Source organism: Grampus griseus (assembly GCF_964374135.1).
Source record: "Grampus griseus genome assembly, chromosome: 9".
In the NCBI taxonomy this organism is placed as follows: Eukaryota; Metazoa; Chordata; class Mammalia; order Artiodactyla; family Delphinidae; genus Grampus; species Grampus griseus.
In genome coordinates this window covers 85,205,974-85,225,365 of record NC_139003.1, presented here as the reverse complement: position 1 = coordinate 85,225,365, position 19,392 = coordinate 85,205,974, and the positions used below count along the sequence as shown (strand labels likewise).

The following is a 19,392-nucleotide window of genomic DNA, read 5'->3' as shown; positions in this document are numbered from 1 at the left end:
TTCAATTTTTCTATAATAAGCATAAAGATGAAAATTTAAATTGCTCATAATCCTACCATCTACATTAACACTTTGGTTTTTTTATTTTCCTTTTTCCAGTGTGCACACTCATTCTAATATTTTACAATCTGCTTTTTCTCACATAATAATTTATGTCATTAAATATTCTTTATCACACTAGTTGTAATGGCTGCACAGTGTCCAATTTTATGAAAATACTATAATTGAATTATTTATTCCCTTCTTACACATATGCGATATTTCCTTTACTATTGTTACAAATACCACCAAAAAATCCTTACACAAAAGTTGCTTGCCATATCCTCGATTATTTTGTCAGGCTAAATTCCTAGAAATGGAATTCATTGGGTCCCTACTTAAGGTTACAGAGACACTGCTAAAATGGCTTCCACTGTGGTTATATTAATTTCCAATTCCATCTCATGAGGCTGTCAAATTCCCTGTACCCTGAACTTTCCTAGTATGATTTTTAAATTTTTGTCAATTTGATAGACAAAAAAAAAAAGACAAACAAAGAAAAACATTTATTCTGTTTATCATTTGATTATAGTAATGTTAAGCATTCTCTTTCTTACCCTGCCCCAACTCAAGATCTCTTGGCCTAAATTAACTTTTGAAAATTCACTGGTCACAGCTTTTGTCCATTTCCCTTCCAGTGTGTTGTTCTCTTACTGATTTATAAACATTACATGCCAAATGTTATTCTTTTATCACATATGTGGCAAATACTTTTTTCTAAATGTATTGCCTTTCTGTTGTTCTCTTCTAAGTTTTCAGTCAATCTTCTCCTGTAGGTTTATGTTCAATAATACACTTAAAAGGCTTTCTCAGTATTTTTTAACTGTCCCCTTATTTTATTCAAATTCTTTCACACAGTTTAAAATTTTTATATGACTCCTTAACCTGACATTTCTGTTGGTTTATGATATAAAGTGGCGGTATTTGGGGTGGGAAGAATCTAACTTAACTGTCTTTTCCAAATAGTGAGGCATTGATTGATTGATTGAAAATTATTTCTTTCCACATTGATTTTTAAATGCCTCATTTTTATCATACACCAAATACCCAAATTTAAACTAGAGCCTCCTGTCTATCTTTGTATCAGCACCATATTGTTCCAATTATTGTAGACCAACAACACATTTAGATATCTCGTAACGCCAGTCCCATTCCTCTTTATTTTGTCAAGTGAGTCAGTCAACTGTCAGAGAAATTTCACTGGCTTTTTGTTTATAATTTTACTAAAGTTAGATGCTAAGGATTTGGAAATAATACACTGTTTTTCGTTATCTTTTTTAACTGGTTAATCCTAATCAAAAAGAAAATAAATATAGCATCACCAGCTTACTAATTTGCAGCATTATTTTTTTTATTTTTTAATTTTATTATTTTCCCAGTTGATTATTTTGTTTGTTGCATTAGACAATCATAGCATCTTCTTTTGCTTTCATTTCTTATTGCATTGGCTAGAATTTCTAAAACAACATAAAATTTTAGTGAAAATAGCAAGGATACTTAACTTCTTTCTGACGTTAATAGGAATGCCTCCAATGTGACATGAAGAAGGATGCTGGCTATTAGTATTAGACTATACTTTGTTTAAAATTCCAGGAGTGGAATTTTACTTTTATCAACTTTTAGCACCTATAGAATCTTTTTTTTCCTCTTTGACTTAGTCATGTGATGAATTACATTAATATATTTTCTAATATTAAGCCTTCCTAGAAAGAAGCCCATGTGGCTATGCTGTATTTTCAAATAGAGCACTGGGAAGTATTTTAATTACGCCTGTAGTATCTATATTCATAACCGTAAGTAGTCACTGTCGGATTCTGGTTTTAAGGTTATGCTGGCTTTTTAAAGTGATTAAGAAGCTTCCCATCTTTTTTTCAAAAATACTTTACATAACATGAGAATGATCTGGTCCTTAAAAGTCTGAAAGCACAAACTTATTAAATAACTTGGGGCCTTTTTTGGAGATAATCTTTCATATTTTTTCCAAATTATTTTATGGTTATTATGCTTTCAGGCTTTCTATCTCTTCTTGGCTCAAGTTTGGTCATTTCTAGTTGCCAAGGAAACTTTGTTTAACTAGAATTTTTAAGTGTATGAATATGTATTTACACATATTTTTCTCATATTTTTCAACTACCTATATTTAAGGTAATAGATTATCCCATTCCTAAGCCTGCACAGTATTAAAAATATTTTATTAGACTTCTCAGATGTTTAATAGTTTTTTTTTAAGATTTTGGATTTATTTGCCAATCCTGTTCTTCAATTAATTTATTTTGATTTACATCTCTTTGGTCTTCCTAGTGGTAGGACCTCTTGAGAAAAAATACTTTATCCCGTTGTATTTTAAACCCAAATACAAATGCTACAGAGACGCTGCTGTTTCCTATTTTAAAAACTCTCAGTGCTATACATTTCCTTATGATGTTTTATAATTATACATTTATTGGGGTCACTGATTAATTCATGTCTCTCTCACAAGACTACAAGTACCAAGAGGGCAGAAATTATATATGTGTTCCTCACCGCTGAGCCTACAGTGAGTGACTGGCAACAACCCTGTGTTGAAAGAGTGAATGAAAAACAAGAACAGAATGAGAAGTACAATCTAGCCCTTCCTCCTTTCCTTGGAGCCCACTGTTCACCAGCACTGAACAGCCCACAGACCACTTACCAGCCCCATAAGCAGCCGCTGGTGGTTGTCTTCCTCCTGGAAGAGGGGTGTTAATCTTGGCTCTGAAATTAAAGAGAGCAACAGTCAAGCAGGGTGGTTTTCAGGAATGGGCTGGAAGGAGGAGGCCTCAGCCTGGGTTTCCCTTCTCTGAGTCACTGGGAAAACATAACAATTCCCTGATGGGATGAAAATTTTTCATTCAGTGTGACCTAGTTCTACATGCTGCAACTTACCGCTTAGTGATATGCAGAGAGACAGAGAGAGAGCGAGAGAGCTGTGAACCAGAGAGGCAGAAACTGGGAAAGAAAGAAAGAAAACAAGGAACACGTTCCCAACACCAATATACTCTGACTTTGATTTCTCTTCAGTGTGAAGACTCACCACTAAGATCCTCTGCTTCATAGGAGAATGAACGACTTGGGCCCTCTCTAAACCCTAAGGGAGGGGCAAACCCAGGGATGGGGACTTAGTGAAGGGGCGCATGACGCCCTTCTTTCTGACTCCAACTTGTATTTTATAGAGTAACTGAGGCGAGACCAGTCAGTTACTGGGGTAAATAAGAATAATTGGCACAAGTTATGGGACTGAAAAGGTAGCTAACTGAGATGGAAGAGTGGCATGTAAGGTTAAACCAAATGGCAGTTTCTCCACCTTGATTTGCACCGCACCAGCAAGACTGGGGGGACAGGAAAACGCTGTCTCTAGGAAGATCTGCCCTAACGCTCCGCTAACGGCACCTTCGTGCCCCACCTTCCTCTCCCAGAACCTGAGTCACGAGCCCGTCAATAGGCGGAACTGCCCTGGTCAGGGGGCTGAGGACTCCGTGTGGGAGGGCACGGATGCCTCTTGACCCCTTGAGATAAATCCCAACTGGATCCTACACAGCCTTCATGGTAAACAATTCAAAACTAGAGCCCAGTAGTTTTCACGGCTGTTTTGAACTTCACAAGGAATGTTCCATCTCTGACAGTGACATTTTTCCTAGGAAACTAGCACAACCAAAGCACATGAGAGGAAGGGGCAAGTTCCCTGAAGGTCATCAAGTGAGAACAACTAGTAACGGGACGCAAACAGGCCTGAAGTACAAGAACAGGAGTTCTACCCAGTCGTGGGAGCAGAGGACACACAGGAACCTCAGCCAGACTGGCAGCACTTCCCACAGTGCAAATCCCCTAGCAACGCAAGGAGGGGAGCCTGCATGCTCACTCACACCCCTGGCGGACTCCTCCTGCCTGGTGCTGGTGGCAGAGCCGTGGCTTCAGGCCTAGATGGACTGGTTCCCGGGGCTACTCAGTGAGTTCACAGCTCATGCGGGCTGTGCGCACAGCTGCAGGATGTGCGGCAACGCATCATATAAAATAATGTCCGTTAGGGTCACCCAACATATACCTAAACATCCAAGCCCATAAAACAGAAGTGGGACATAAAAACAACAGCTCCTTTTTTAATGGAGGCTGACCTTTAGGAAGTCTGAAAGAGTTCCACAGACAAAATCACCAAAAAAGCCTATATTGAATACGCTTAGCATCCTCTCCTCCCAGTTTCCCCTGGCTAAGTTCCCCTTCTTTGTCAAGACTTAACTCGGACATCACCCCGCCGTGGGAAGCCTTTACAACCTTCGTCCCCACTCCTGACCTAGCCCCTCACCCCCTGCACCCTGCAGCTGCGTAATGCCTGTCCCCTGGTTTAGAGGCTATGTGCTAGCCTCTAACACATTTCTTCCTCACACACTAAAGATAAAGCAGCCATGTCAGGTATCCCATGTACCAAGCGAGGGACTGGGCACTGTAAACACGACCCTGTTGACTCTCATTTTCTCCTCACGCTTGCCCTGAGGAGAACAACACACAAAATGGATAAATGGCTTGCCTAAAAGCACATGGTGGCCAAGCTGGAGTTTAAGCCCAGTTCTGTCCGCCTCTAAGTCCATACTCTCCCCCCATACCCACACTGCTTTTCTAGAGGCCCCTCGTCTTTGTGCCCCTGTGACCTAGCCCAGGGAGTGCCCAAGTGCTAACCGAAATGAAAGGAACATACAAGTCAAAGATCCTTGTATGATCAGACAGCTGGAGAGAAAGCAGCTCTAAGCCCAGGGGAACTACACCCTGGGAGGACAGCCAGAGGGCATGTTAATTCGATCAGTTCTGTGGGGAAACAGAAGGAAAACAAACAGTCAGGGACTCCTCGGCAAGAGCAGCTGTCCCCAAAGGACCTGGTGCCAAGAGAGACATGGAAGGAGCTGGGTGGCCACTCTGATGGGAAAATAGTAAAGGGTGCTGCCTTCACAGCACTAGTGGAAGGGATTTCCCTGCCAACCCCCAGTGGGAGGAAGAATGGTATTACAAAACACTGACTGAAATCCAGAACGCTTTATTTTATTTTCTTACCCAAATTCCTTGCTTCTAGGTTAGAAATCACCCTACAAAGAAATTAGCCAATGTTATTCACACAGGAAGCATTATTCAAAAAAAAAAACAACGAAAGCCACACCACCATACAAAGATATCCTCCTTTAAAAACCCATCAAACCACCGCAGAAACTGTTCTCAGGCTGCTGAAAACCTCAAAAACTTTAATCAACTTGGCAAAAGCCACATTAGGCAATTTATAAAATCTCAAAACTCTTTAGTGCAAACAATGACAATAATTTAGAACAATTACAGCTCTCAGTTATTGGAAATAAGGGGAACAGAAAATAGAACAGGGGTTGGAATGGGGCCTATGCTTATGGCACTCCGAGCTGACTCATCTACCCAGAAAATATGCTTTCAAAATAAGAGCAAGCTCACCAGCCCACTTACACTTGTTTAAAATCAACCTAATGTTTGTACCCCTCTAAAGTGCTCAACTAATAAGAGTTTTCTTTACCACTTATCCCTTGTAAGTCATCTAGCCCCAGGATGCAAATCTAAAAGGTTTAACATATAAATTTTTCCCACTAGAAACTCCAGCTCCAAACTCCAGAATAGGGGTCAGGTGGCTGCGTTAATAAGCTGATAGCATCATCTTGCTGAGGATATGCAACAAAAGTAAGCTACTTCCCTGAAAGGTAGCCAAGAAAGTAATTGCAAAATATAACCATCTTACAGCTACAATAATCCCTCATTTTACTTACTTTATTGCATTATCAAGAATATTTCTCACATACACCGTGGACCTTCTTTTTCCTTTTTTCTAGGAGTGAGAACACGTCAAAAGTGTGGAAGGTGAAGGTTTTGTGGGTGACATTTTTCACACTGAGGTCATAATACAATATAGTTAAGAGTTCAGAAAAAAGAGAGGTACTTTCCAGGTAATCAGAACACCTAAATTCTTTAACAATTGCTCTAAAAAAGTTTTATTCTGAAACTATTACATATTTTATATAGTTGCAAGTCAACTACATATTATATACAACAACACTACAACTATATCCAACAATGCTACAGACAGCTCATGTACTCTTTACCCAGTCTCCCTCAGTGTTTACATCTTCTATAAATAACTACAGTACAATACACAGATCAGCAAACTGGCACTGGTACAGTGAGCGTATAGTGCTGTCATTTTATCACATGTGTAGATTCACATACCACAATGTACCACCATAATCAAGATACAGAAATGCTCCATCACCCCGAAGATCTCCCTTGTGCTATCCCTTGATAGGGGTCACATTCACTCTTTTCCTTTCAACCATCCCTAACCCCTAGCAACCACTACTTTGGGAACACCCAGGTTTTTTTTTTTTAATCAATTTTTAACTACACAAGGAGCACAAAAACACATCTGAGACCCGGATGTTAATCCCACTTCTACTATGAACATGCCATGTGTGTCCTTTAAGCTCTTTGCACTTGAATTTCCTCTTCAAGAGAAGAGAGGTCAGAGAAGCACCTTGGTCTCCCTACCGGGGATCAGCAGTATTAATAAGCAGTGCCTGGCAAGTGGGGAGAGTGCTGGAACACGGGCCAGCCTAATGGCCTAAGGGCATCACCGAACCTAATCGGCTGGGCTTCTGCTTCTTGCTCTGCGCTCAGGAACCCACACATACCTCTTCCGAGATCAGGCTGTGCCACTCTCTCCTGACCATGCTGTTGTTATAGTGTAAGTGTGGCTTGGAGTACTTAACATATTCCAGGTTGGAGTTCAGTTTTTCCCAGTAGCCCTTAAAGCTATGCACCTGTAGGAGATAAAATCATTGGTGAACTTGAGAAACAGGTCCTGTGGCCCAAAGTACTCGGCAAGGGTCACGCAAGCCTTGCTGCAAAGCTGGGCTCACTTCACTTCCTTAGCTCTCATGAGGCAGCATTTCTGAGTGCACACTTCCCACAAAGCATGGCTTTCTTGCCCCGATAGGAATTCTAAAATAGACCAGAAGAGGCTTGCCTTCCTCCCTTCCTTTTCGAGTCCCTTTTACACACAGAGAGAGCTGCTCACCTCCCTAAGCCAATAGGACTCCCCTGGGTGAGGGCTAAGTGGGGAAGCCTACACTGAACACATCAAATCATTTCCTCCCCAGAGACCCATTTTTCTGACTCAGATTGTGTCAACAATGCCATGTTTGGTGAGAGAATGTGCACAAGATTTGGAACACGTGGAAGAATAGGGTTACTTTCCCACTGAGTTCATTTACTTCCAAAGGATCTTGTTCAAAACTCAGGAATCAGAAAGGTGAAATGAACTCCTTTCACAGTCAGTTGTCAAATACTCCAAGACAGAATTAGTTGGCGACCATCCCATCTAGGTTTTTGATGTATTGATATCATTGTACTACCCTGAAGCAAAAAATACCCATTCTGTTCATTTTTAAACAAAATGCAAGAGTAATACATTTTTTAATGTTGAGGGATATCCTGACAGAAAATTGTTTTTGCAAATTAATGAAGATAGATTTATGATACACACTTTCTTGCCAAAACATATGCAGTTATAAAAGATTTGACTGGGGTCGAGGGTGCAATGTGTGGCCATAAAACAAAGTGAGTTAATGTCTACTGTGCAAACAGACCTGGCTGTATTACAAGGGAGAAAAGAGAACTTAAAAAAGATGCCTCAGTCAAGAAAAATGCCCTTTTGTTAAGTAATAGCACATCACCCAAATTCTTATTGAAAGGATAGTCATAACGGGCTCAAAATGGATGCTGAAATATCAGTAAAGTGAGTTACGTAATAAAACTAACTTGCTGTTTCAGAAATTAGTTGGCTGGGGAGGGAATCCGGGTAAAAGTCTGGAACTGCCTAAGAGGCAAGAGACCACTGTTTTGGGGTGCGTGAGGAGAGGGGATTCAGAGCACCGCCTAACCAAGCTCCAGAGTCAGGCGTGAGCCATGGCTATCAGTGCGGACACTAGAGACGGTCATGAAACACTAAGGCTGCTGCTGCAGCCACCAAGAAGTCTGTGTGCAAGCACAGGTCACTATCTACACCTCCTCTCCCGGGAGCCTGTGAAGCCCGCCACTGCCGGGGTCCCGTGATCCAGGGACAACTTGCCCGGGAGAACACACGGCGCTCCTCAGGCTGTTGCAATGTCATGTTGGCCTCTGCCGCCGCAGGCTTGCCCCACATACCATACCCCTCCCTCCCTCCAGTCTGAGTGAGCCAGAGCCCCCTAATCAGCTGCTCCTTTAACCCCCTCAGTCTGAGCGAAGAACAGACTCCCTCTGCATGTGACATACATGCAGAGCCGGGGCCAAATCCAAAGCTGAAACCCAGGAGCTGTGCGAACAAACAATAGAAAGGGAAATTTCTCCCAGCAGCCTCAGGAGCAGCAGATTAAATCTCCACAATGAACTTGATGTACTCTGCATCTGTGGAATACCTGAATAGACAACAAATCATCCCAATATTGAGGCGGTGGACCTAGGGAGCAACTGTAGACTTGGGGTTTGCTTTCTGCATCTGATTTGTTTCTGGTTTTATGTTTACATTAGTTTAGTATTTAGAGCTTATTATCATTGGTAGATTTGTTTATTGATTTGATTGCTCTCTTCTTTTTTTTATATATAGATATATATATGTTTTTCCTTCTTCTCTTTTTCTGTATGTGTATGCTTCTTTGTGTGATTTTGTGTGTATAGCTTTGCTTTTACCATTTGTCCTAGGGTTCTGTCTGTCCGTTTTTTTCTTTTTTTTCTTCTTTAGTATATACTTTTTAGCATCTGTTATCATTAGTGGAGTTGTTTTTTGGTTTGGTTGTTCTCTTCTTTCTTTCTTTTTTAAATAACTCTAACTTTTTTTTTTTTTTTTTTTTTTGCAGTACGCAGGCCTCTCACTGTTGTGCTTCTCCTGTTGTGGAGCAAAGGCTCCAGACGCGCAGGCTCAGGGCCATGGCTCACGGGCCCAGCCACTCCGCAGCATGCGGGATCTTCCCAGACCGGGGCATTAACCCGCATCCCCTGCATCAGCAGGCGGACTCTCAACCACTGTGCCACCAGAGAAGCCCCAACTTCTTTATTTTTTTTAATTTTAATAACTTTATTTTATTATTTTTTTTTCTTCTTTTTTTCTCTCTTTTCTTCTGAGCCATGTGGTTGACAGGGTCTTAGTGCTCCAGCCAGGTGTCAACCCTGTGCCTCTGACGTGGGAGAGCCAAGTTCAGGACATTGGCCCAGCAAAGACCTCCTGACTCCACGTAACATCAAACAGCAAAAGCTCTCCCAGAGGTCACCATCTCAACACTAAGACCCAGCCCTACTCAACGACCAGCAAGCTACAGTGCTGGACACCCTATGCCAAACAACTAGCAAGACAGGAACACAACCACAACCATTAGTAGACAGGCTGCCTAAAATCATAAGGTCACAGACACCCCAAAACACACCACCAGACGCAGTCCTGCCCACCAGAAAGACAAGATCCAGCCTCATCCACCAGAACACAGGAACCAGTCCCCTCCACCAGGAAGCCTACACAACCCACTGAACCAACCTTACCCACTCAGGGCAGACACCAAAAAAAACTGGAACAATTAACCTGCAGCCTGTGAAAAGGTGACCCCAAATACAGTAAGTTAAGCAAAATGAGAAGAGAGAGAAACACAGCAGATGAAGGAGCAAGGCAAAAACCCACCAGACCAAACAAATGAAGAGGAAATAGGCAGTCTACCTGAAAAAGAATTCAGAATAATGATAGTAAAGATGATCCAAAATCTTGGAAATAGAATGGAGAAAATACAAGAAACGTTTAACAAAGACCTGGAAGAACTAAACAGCAAACAAGCAATGATGAACAACAAAATAAATCAAATTAAAAATTCTCTAAAAGGAATCAATAGCAGAATAACTGAGGCAGCAAAACGGATAAGTGCCCTGGAAGACAAAATAGTGGAAATAACCACCTCGGTGCAGAATAAAGAAAAAAGAATGAAAAGAATTGAGGACAGTCTCCGACACCTCTGGGACAACATTAAACGCACCAACATTCGAATTATAGGGGTCCCAGAAGAAGAGAAAAAGAAAGGGGCTGAGAAAATATTTGAAGAGATTATAGTTGAAAACTTCCCTAATACGGGAAAGGAAATAGTTAATTAAGTCCAGGAAGCACAGAGTCCCATACAGGATAAATCCAAGGAGAAACAGGCCAAGACACATATTAATCAGCTATCAAAAATTAAATACAAAGAAAAATATTAAAAGCAACAAGGGAAAAACAACAAATAACATACAAGGGAATCCCCATAAGGTTAACAGCTGACCTTTCAGCAGAAACTCTGCAAGCCAGAAGGGAGTGGCAGGAAATATAGTGATGAAAGGGAAAAACCTACAACCAACAACCTAGCCAGCAAGGATCTCATTCAGATTCGATGGAGAAATTAAAAGCTTTACAGACAAGCAAAAGCTAAGAGAATTCAGCACAAGCAAACCAGCATTACAACAATGCTAAAGGAACTTCTCTAGGCAGGAAACACAAGAGAAGGAAAAGACCTACAATAATAAACCCAAAACAATTAAGAAAATGGTAATAGGAACATACATATCAATAACTACCTTAAACGTAAATGGATTAAACGCTCCAACCAAAAGACATAGGCTGGCTGAATGGATACAAAGACAAGACCCATATATATGCTGTCTACAAGAGACCCACTTCAAACCTAGGGACCCATACAGACTGAAAGTGAGGGGATGGAAAAAAATATTCCATGCAAATGGAAATCAAAAGAAAGCTGGAGTAACAATTCTCATATCAGACAAAAGACATTAAAACAAAGACTATTACAAGAGACAAAGAATGACATTACATAATGATCAAGGGGTAAATCTAAGAAGATATAACAACTGTAAATATTTATGCACCCAACATAGGAGCACCTCAATACATAAGGCAAATGCTAACAGCCATAAAAGGGGAAATCGACAGTAACACAATCAGAGTAGGGGACTTTAACAACCCACTCTTACCAATGGACAGATCATCCAAAATGAAAATAAATAAGGAAACAGAAGCTTTAAATGATACATTAAATGAGATGGACTCAACTGATATTTATAGGACATCCCATCCAAAAACAACAGAATATACTTTCTTCTCACGTGCTCATGGAACATTCTCCAGGATAGACCATATCTTGGGTCACAAATCAAGCCTTGGTAAATTTAAGAAAACTGAAATTGTATCAAGTATCTTATCCGAGCACAATGCTATGAGACTAGATATCAATTACAGGAAAAAATCTGTAAAACACACAAACATATGGAGGCTAAACAATACACTGCTTAATAACCAAGTGATCATTGAAGAAATCAAAGAGGAAATTAAAAAATACCTAGAAACCAATGACAATGAAAACACGACGACCCAAAACCTATGGGATGCAGCCAAAGCAGTTATAAGGGAAGTTTATAGCAATACAATCCTACCTCAAGAAACAAGAAACATTTCAAATGAACAAGCTAATCTTACACCTAAAGCAATTAGAGAAAGAAGAACCAAAAACCCCCAAAGTTAGCAGAAGGAAAGAAATCATAAAGATCAGGTCAGAAATAAAAGAAAAACAAATCAAGGAAACAATAGCAAAGATCAATAGAACTAAAAGCTGATTCTTTGAGAAGATAAACAAAATTGAGAAACCATGAGCCAGACTCATCAAGAAAAAAGGGAGAGGACTCAAATCAACGGAAATAGAAATGAAAACGGAGAAGTAACAACTGACACTGCAGAAATACAAAGGATCATGAGAGATTACTACAAGCAACTATATGCCAATAAAATGGACAACATAGAAGAAATGGACAAATTCTTAGAAAAGCACAACCTTCTGAGACTGAACCAGGAAGAAACAGAAAATATAAACAGTCCAATCACAAGCACTGAAATTGAGACTGTGACCAAAAATCTTCCAACAAACAGGCTTCCCTGGTGGCGCAGTGGTTGAGCGTCCGCCTGCTGATGCAGGGGACACGGGTTCATGCCCCAGTCCGGGAAGATCCCGCATGCCACAGAGCGGCTGGGCCCGTGAGCCATGGCCGCTGAGCCTGTGCGTCCCGAGCCTGTGCTCTGCAACGGGAGAGGCCACAACAGTGAGAGGCCCGCGTACCGCAAAAAAAAACAAAACAAAAAGAAAGAAACCTTCCAACAAACAAAAGCCCAGGACCAGATGGCTTCACAGGTGAATTCTATCAAGCATTTTGAGAAGAGCTAACACTTATCCTTCTCAAACTTCTCGAAAATATAGCAGAGGGAGGAACACTCCCAAGCTCATTCTATGAGGCCACCATCACCCTGATATCAAAACCAGACCAAGATGTCACAAAGAAAGAAAACTACAGGCCAATATCATTGATGAACACAGATGCAAAAATCCTCAACAAAATACTACCAAACAGAATCCAGCAGCACATTAAAAGGATCATACACCATAATCAAGTGGGGTTTATCCCAGGAATGCAAGGATTCTTCAGTATACCAAATCAATCAATGTAATACACCATATTAACAAATTGAAGGAGAGAAACCATATGATCATCTCAATAGATGTAGAAAAAGCTTTTGACAAAATTCAACACTGATTTATGATAAAAAGAAAGTAGGCATAGAGGAAACTTACCTCAACATAATAAAGGCCATATATGACAAACCCAGAGCCAACATCATTCTCAATGGTGAAAAACTGAAACAATTTCCTCTAAGATCAGGAACAGGACAAGGTTGTCCACTCTCACCACTATTACTCAACACAGATTTGGAAGTCTTAGCCATGGCAATCAGAGAAGAAAAAGAAATAAAAGGAATCAAAATTGGAAAAGAAAAAGTAAAACTGTCACAGTTTGCAGATGACATGATACTATACATAGAGAATCCTAAAGTTGCTACCAGAAAACTACTAGAGCTAATCTATGAATTTGGTAAAGTAGCAGGTTACAAAATTAGTGCACAGAAATCTCTTGCATTCCTATACATTAATGATGAAAAACCTGAAAGAGAAATTAAGGAAACACTCCCATTTACCATCACATCAAAAAGAATAAAATACCTAGGAATAAACCTACCTAAGGAGACAAAAGACCTATATTCAGAGAACTATAAGACAATGACAAAAGAAATTAAAGCTGATAACAAACAGATGGAGAGATATACCATGTTCTTGGATTGGAAGAATCAACATGGTGAAAATGACTATATTATCCAAAGCAATCTACAGATTCAGTGCAATCCCTATCAAACTACCACTGGCATTTTTCACAGAACTAGAACAAAAAATTTCACAATCTGTATGGAAACACAAAAGACCCCGAATAGCAAAGCAATCTTGAGAAAGAAAAACGGAGCTGGACGAATCAGACTCCCTGACTTCAGAGTATACCACAAAGCTACAGTAATCAAAACAGTATGGTACTGACACAAAAACAGAAATATAGTTCGATGGAACAGGATAGAAAGCCCATAGATAAACCCACGCACATGTGGTCACCTTATCTTTAATAAAGGAGGCAAGAATATACAACGGAGAAAAGACAGCCTCTTCAATAAGTGGTGCTGGGAAAAATGGACAGCTACATGTAAAAGAATGAAATTTGAACACTCCCAAACACCATACACAAAAATAAACTCAAACTGGATTAAAGACCGAAATGTAAGGCCAGACACTATAAAACTCTTAGAGGAAAACACAGGTGGAACACTCTATGACATAAATCACAGCAAGATCCTTTTTGACCCACCTCCTAGAGAAATGGAAATAAAAACAAAAATAAACAAATGGGACCTAGTGAAATTTAAAAGCTTTTGCACAGCAAAGGAAACCATAAACAAGACCAAAAGACAGCCCTCAGAATGGGAGAAAATATTTGCAAATGAAGCAACTGACAAAGGATTATTCTCCAAAATTTACAAGCAGCCCATGCAGCTCAATATCAATAAACAAAACAACCCAATCCAAAAATGGGCAAAAGATCTAAATAGACATTTCTCCAAAGAAGATATACAGATTGCCAACAAACACACGAAAGAACACTCAACATCACTAATCATTAGAAAAATGCAAATCAAAACTACAATGAGGTATCACCTGTCAAATGGCCATCATCAAAACATCTACAAACAATAAATGCTGGAGAGGGTGTGGAGAAAAGGGAACCCTCTTGCACTGTTGGTGGGAATGTAAATTGATACAGCCACTATGGAGAACAGGATGAACGTTCCTTAAAAAACTAAAAATGGAACTACCATACGACCCAGGAATCCCACTACTGGGCATATACCCTGAGAAAACCATAATTCAAAAAGAGTCATGTCCACAATGTTCACTGCAGCTCTATTTACAATAGCCAGAACATGGAAGCAACCTAAGTGTCCATCAACAGATGAATGGATAAAGAAGATGTGGCACATATATACAATGGAATATTGCTCAGCCATAAAAATAAATGAAACTGAGTTATTTGTAGTGAGGTGGATGGACCTAGAGTCTGTGAAACAGAGTGAAGTAAGTCAGAAAGAGAAAACAAATACCGTATGCTAACACATGTATATGGAATCTAAAAAAAAAAAAAAAAAAAAGGCTCCTGAAGAACCTAGGGGCAGGACAGGAATAAAGACGCAGACATAGAGAATGGACTTGAGGACACGAGGAGGGGGAAGGATAAGCTGGGACGAAGTGAGAGAGTGGCATGGACATATACACACTAGGAAATGTAGAATAGATAGCTAGTGGGAAGTAGCCACATAGCACAGGGAGATCAGCTCGGTGCTTTGTGACCACCTAGAGGGGTGGGATAGGGAGGGTGGGAGGGAGACGCAAGAGGGAGGAGACATGGGGATGTATGTATATGTATAGCTGATTCACTTTGTTATAAAGCAGAAACTAACATACCATTGTAAAGCAATTATACTCCAATAAAGATGTTAGAAAAAAAAAAGGAAATTAGTTAGCTGAAAAGCCCGTTCAGCTGACATCCATTCTCACAGAGACAGGAAACGCTATTTCCAAGAAATTGTCATTTCTAGAGGAAATCAGAACCAAGGCGTCAGGTCCCACTCTCCACTTGACCTATCTCATTCATCTTTTCTTTCCCTTTCCATATATTTATAATGAATATACCTTTATCCACCCTTTGGTCTTCCTTATATTGAAAAAACAATAATGAAAGCAAATCCTGCCGACATTTGGCAGAATTCAGTCCCTAACAGGAAATCAGTACAGCTTTCTTGCTATTCTACATCTGAGTTCACGCTACTAGTGCCAAAAGCCAGCAAACTAAGTGGTGTTGTGGTGACATCTAGTGGTCATTTCCACTATTAGCTCTGCCTGCTTGGCCACTGGAGTCCCAGTGCGTCGTCCACCCAATCTTGTCTAGCACAGAGCAAGGGGAGGGACGTTGGTGTCCTTCTACCTGTGCAAGGCCCTCTTCCCCTCAGGCCAAAGTCATCCTCCTCTCAGAAGACCCCACTCTCATACTCACACTGTGGCTCCCAAGAAAAGTTCTCTCCCAAACTATCTTCTTCTCATACCCCCATTAAGAAATCCCTTTCCTCAGACCCTTGTCTGAGTTGAGAATAAGCAGACAAAACAAGTCCAAGGACATGCTTCAGAGGGGCTTCTGAGCCCACTGATTATATGTAAAATGGAGTATGTGTTTGTATGAGCACTTTTCTGGGGAGAAGGTCTACAGTTTATATCAGACTGTCAAAGGAATCCATGGCCTAAAATAGTTCAAAACTACTGAGTTAGAAGGAAAAATTATCTAAGTTTTAAAACAAAAACAACTTACATTTAAGTAAGGAACACTATTAGCCAAAAGCCCCAGAAATATTGTAATATAAATGTGTAGGTCTTTCAAGGAGGTCACTGGGCTGGATGTTATGATACAGATATTGAGGGAGTACAGAGAAAACAGTGGCATAGGTCATTACTTGGTAGCTAGTACATAAGTGATGCAATTTCTTAAGTTATGAAAATTCAGACACCATTACAAATTGGGAGGTCTGTTTGGAAGTATGGGAAATAGCTAAGACCCAGAGGATGAAAACGGATATGTAAATGAAGGGTGAAGAGAGGATATTCTAGGTGGGGCTCTGAGGAAATGAGCAAAGACTGAGAGAGCGGAATGTGGATTCTGGGTTTAGATCAGAGACAGAGCTTTAGAGAAAGCAGAGAACACAACCCACAGCCCCCTTCACTCTCTGTGGTGAAGATATCTGCCTCTAGGGTGTAACTACCGACCTCAGCAACCACCTGGGTCCCATCCCCTAGAATCCTAACTGGGGTGGGGTGTAACCTGAGCCTCATGAGTTTTCGACCGTCCCCAGGCAAGCCGACCATTCAGCCTGGGCTGAGAACACGCTTGAGCATATACAGGTAATCCCAGTCTCCCTCCCACCCTCAAAGGTTCTCATCTACATCTCTGGCTTAAAGGCTGATGAAGAACCAGCTGTCTGAAGACTTGCAATTGTGTTGTGACATAATAGGAGACAGGGTCAGAGAGGAGGTAAGGACCAATCTTCAAAGGATCTCAAAAGCCAAAGTAACACCAGCATGCTCATTGATGCAGAGAGTAAAAGAGGCTCCAAGGTAAAAGGTTAGCTGTTATAGCATGGTACGGGGGGAAGAGGGCATGGGAGCTACACAGTCACACCCTAGCAGCCAACCTGGGAGCACAGAAAGCCACTCCTTTCCGTCAACCAGCGCTTACAGAACTAGTTGAATACTAAGCACTATTCATCAGGGACAACAGCAAAGTGAAAGCCACAAGAGTCTGAAGCACATCGCCAGCTTCCTGAAAAGAGCTTATAAAGCTTTCAAATACACAAAAATGCTTTCTAAGAAAAATATCCGTAAATTTAGCTACTTCTGGGAGACTCTGGTGTTAGAAGCCATCAGATCCTCAAGGAATGACCCAGAAGCACTTCCCTGCACAGGGGGAGTTTTAAATTTTGATTTTAAAGGAAGGAAAATTATTCCAAGTCTCTTCTTGAGAAATAATCTTATTTTGTCTCTTAGGATGACATGAAATAATTACCAAATGTAGCCCATCACAACTATTAATTGAACAAACAGACCAACAGGTTTCATTAAGGGACTGTTTCCCATTTATGTGGGAAATAATTTTGATTTTTTTTCTTTAAAAAGGAAGAAAGGGCTTCCCTGGTGGCGCAGTGGTTGAGAGTCCGCCTGCCGATGCAGGGGACGTGGGTTCGTGCCCCAGTCCGGGAAGATCCCACATGCCGCGGAGCGGCTGGGCCCGTGAGCCGTGGCCGCTGAGCCTGCGCGTCCGGAGCCTGTGCTCCGCAACGGGAGAGGCCACAACAGTGAGAAGCCCGCATACCGCTAAAAAAAAAAAAAAAGGAAGAAAAAAAGCCCTGTGGTACTTACGGGCTCAGCTGCAAATTACTGCCAGAAAAAAAAAATCTGCATTTCTTTTTTTTTTTTTTTCTTTTTCAGTACGCGGGCCTCTCTCACTGTTGTGGCCTCTCCCGTTGCAGAGCACAGGCTCCGGACGCGCAGGCTCAGCGGCCATGGCTCACGGGCCTAGCCACTCAGCGGCATGTGGGATCTTCCCGGACCGGCATGTGGGATCTTCCCGGACCGGGGCACGAACCCATATCCCCTGTATCGGCAGGCGGACTCTCAACCACTGCGCCACCAGGGAAGCCCTGCCTTTCATTTCTTAAAGGCCCTCTGGCTTTGATCCTACATCTGCTGATGAACCAGCATCTTCTTTTACAGAAGAGGAAGCCAACTCAGAGAGAAACTTTACCCTTCCTATCAGGGCTCAACTAGCAGAGGTAAAGCATCAATCCAACTTGGCTCTTCAGTGGATACCATCTCAGTATCAGCTTTTACTTGCAGCCCAGAGAAACACAGGGACCTACTACCTCCAGCACAGACAGAATCAGATAGAAATGTCTTTGTGTCCATAAGGCTAGTAAGGTACCATACTAGGCCAAGATGCTGTAAGCAGGCCATCCACACAGAGGACCAGCGACCGGAACTCCTGAGGCTTCCTGCCAAGGGGACTGCATGTTGTAAGGCCAAGTTCTCCTATTTATAAGTGGACTTCCTCCTTCTTTCCAACATTTAGAAAAAATATCTCTCTTCTTTGCACAGCTGGGTAGTACTCTTAGCCATTTTTAATGAGATGTAATTTTTCATGTAACTCCCTAAATATGGCTCTAAACTATTCCATCTCGCAATCAGCATATATCCTGAGAAAGCCAATGCTAAGACAGTTCCCTCCTCTCAACCTTAAGAATTAAACATTATGTCTTCAACTAAACTATGAATAAAAGCAGCACAGCCTAGTGGCTGTAGGAGAGAGACAAAAACAAGAATTCTTGATCCTGGGTCTGTTCCTCAATTTCATCATCTGAGAAGTAAACTGAAGGTACCCTCATCTCTACAGATATGACAGGAATGAAGTTACCAGCCTGCTGCTCTATCTCTAGTAAGTTGTGTTTCTTTGTAAAATCATTAAAATTATGTTTTTACAATATTACTTGAACGTGCCATAACACTCTGTCCCCAAAAATATGTTGTATAGGAATAACTCTTGTTTTTTCTCTACAACAGTCTATTCACAGCATATTTCACTTCTGGGCACCAAACGTGGGGTTTTTTTCTCCACATCCATCAATTCTCCAATGCCAGCAGGGTGTCCTACATTACCTGGAGATACTGTCAGATCCCACAGGTTGAGGGCTCAGTCCCACAAGACTGCCCCCCATTTCAGATGCTAATCACAGGCCCGTGCTGTTACCTGTGATTCTGACTGACTGCCTATCAATCCGAGGTTCCCAGCACCCCCTTCATGGGCTCTAGAATTTGTTACAGAGGCTCATGGAACTCAGGAATACAGTTTACTTACTATATACCAGTTGATTATAAAAGTATACAACTCAGTTAAGAGCCAGATTGAAGAGAGATGCGTGGGGCAGGCCGTGTGGGAATGGGCTCTGAGGTTCCGTGCCCTCTCCAGGCACAGGACCCCCAGCCCTGCACCTCCGTATATTCATCCAACCCAGAAGGTCTTCAGTTAGGGTTCTTTATGGAGGCTCCATTACATAGGCATGATGGGTTAAATCACTGGACGTTGGTGACTGGACTCCATCTCCAGCCACTCTGGCCTTGGAAGGTAGTGGTGGTAGAGGGCTCAAAGTGCCAACCTGCTAATCACATGGTTAGTTTTCCTGGCAACGAGCTCCATCCTTAGGTGCTTTCCAAAGGCCACCTCATTAACAAACTCAGGTGTGGCTGGAAGGGGCTT

At 41.5% G+C, this 19,392-nt stretch overlaps 1 protein-coding gene across 5 annotated transcripts in view; it reads right to left on the bottom strand.

Annotated features, from left to right (window-relative positions):
• The window catches only part of GSAP (gamma-secretase activating protein), a 95,571-nt gene that overhangs the window by 14,913 nt on the left and 61,266 nt on the right, over positions 1–19,392 (bottom strand). For all 5 annotated transcript variants that reach the window (XR_014297166.1, XM_082661541.1, XM_082661544.1 and 2 more), the window contains 4 exons: positions 6,744–6,872; positions 5,826–5,884; positions 5,098–5,129; positions 2,711–2,772 (listed from right to left, as the gene is read on the bottom strand). Coding sequence is in view for 4 of the 5 variants with exons in the window: in XM_082661541.1 (XP_082517667.1) it covers positions 2,711–2,772; positions 5,098–5,129; positions 5,826–5,884; positions 6,744–6,872 (282 nt within the window). In the remaining variant the exon portion in view is untranslated. The remainder of the gene's footprint in view (positions 1–2,710; positions 2,773–5,097; positions 5,130–5,825; positions 5,885–6,743; positions 6,873–19,392) is intronic.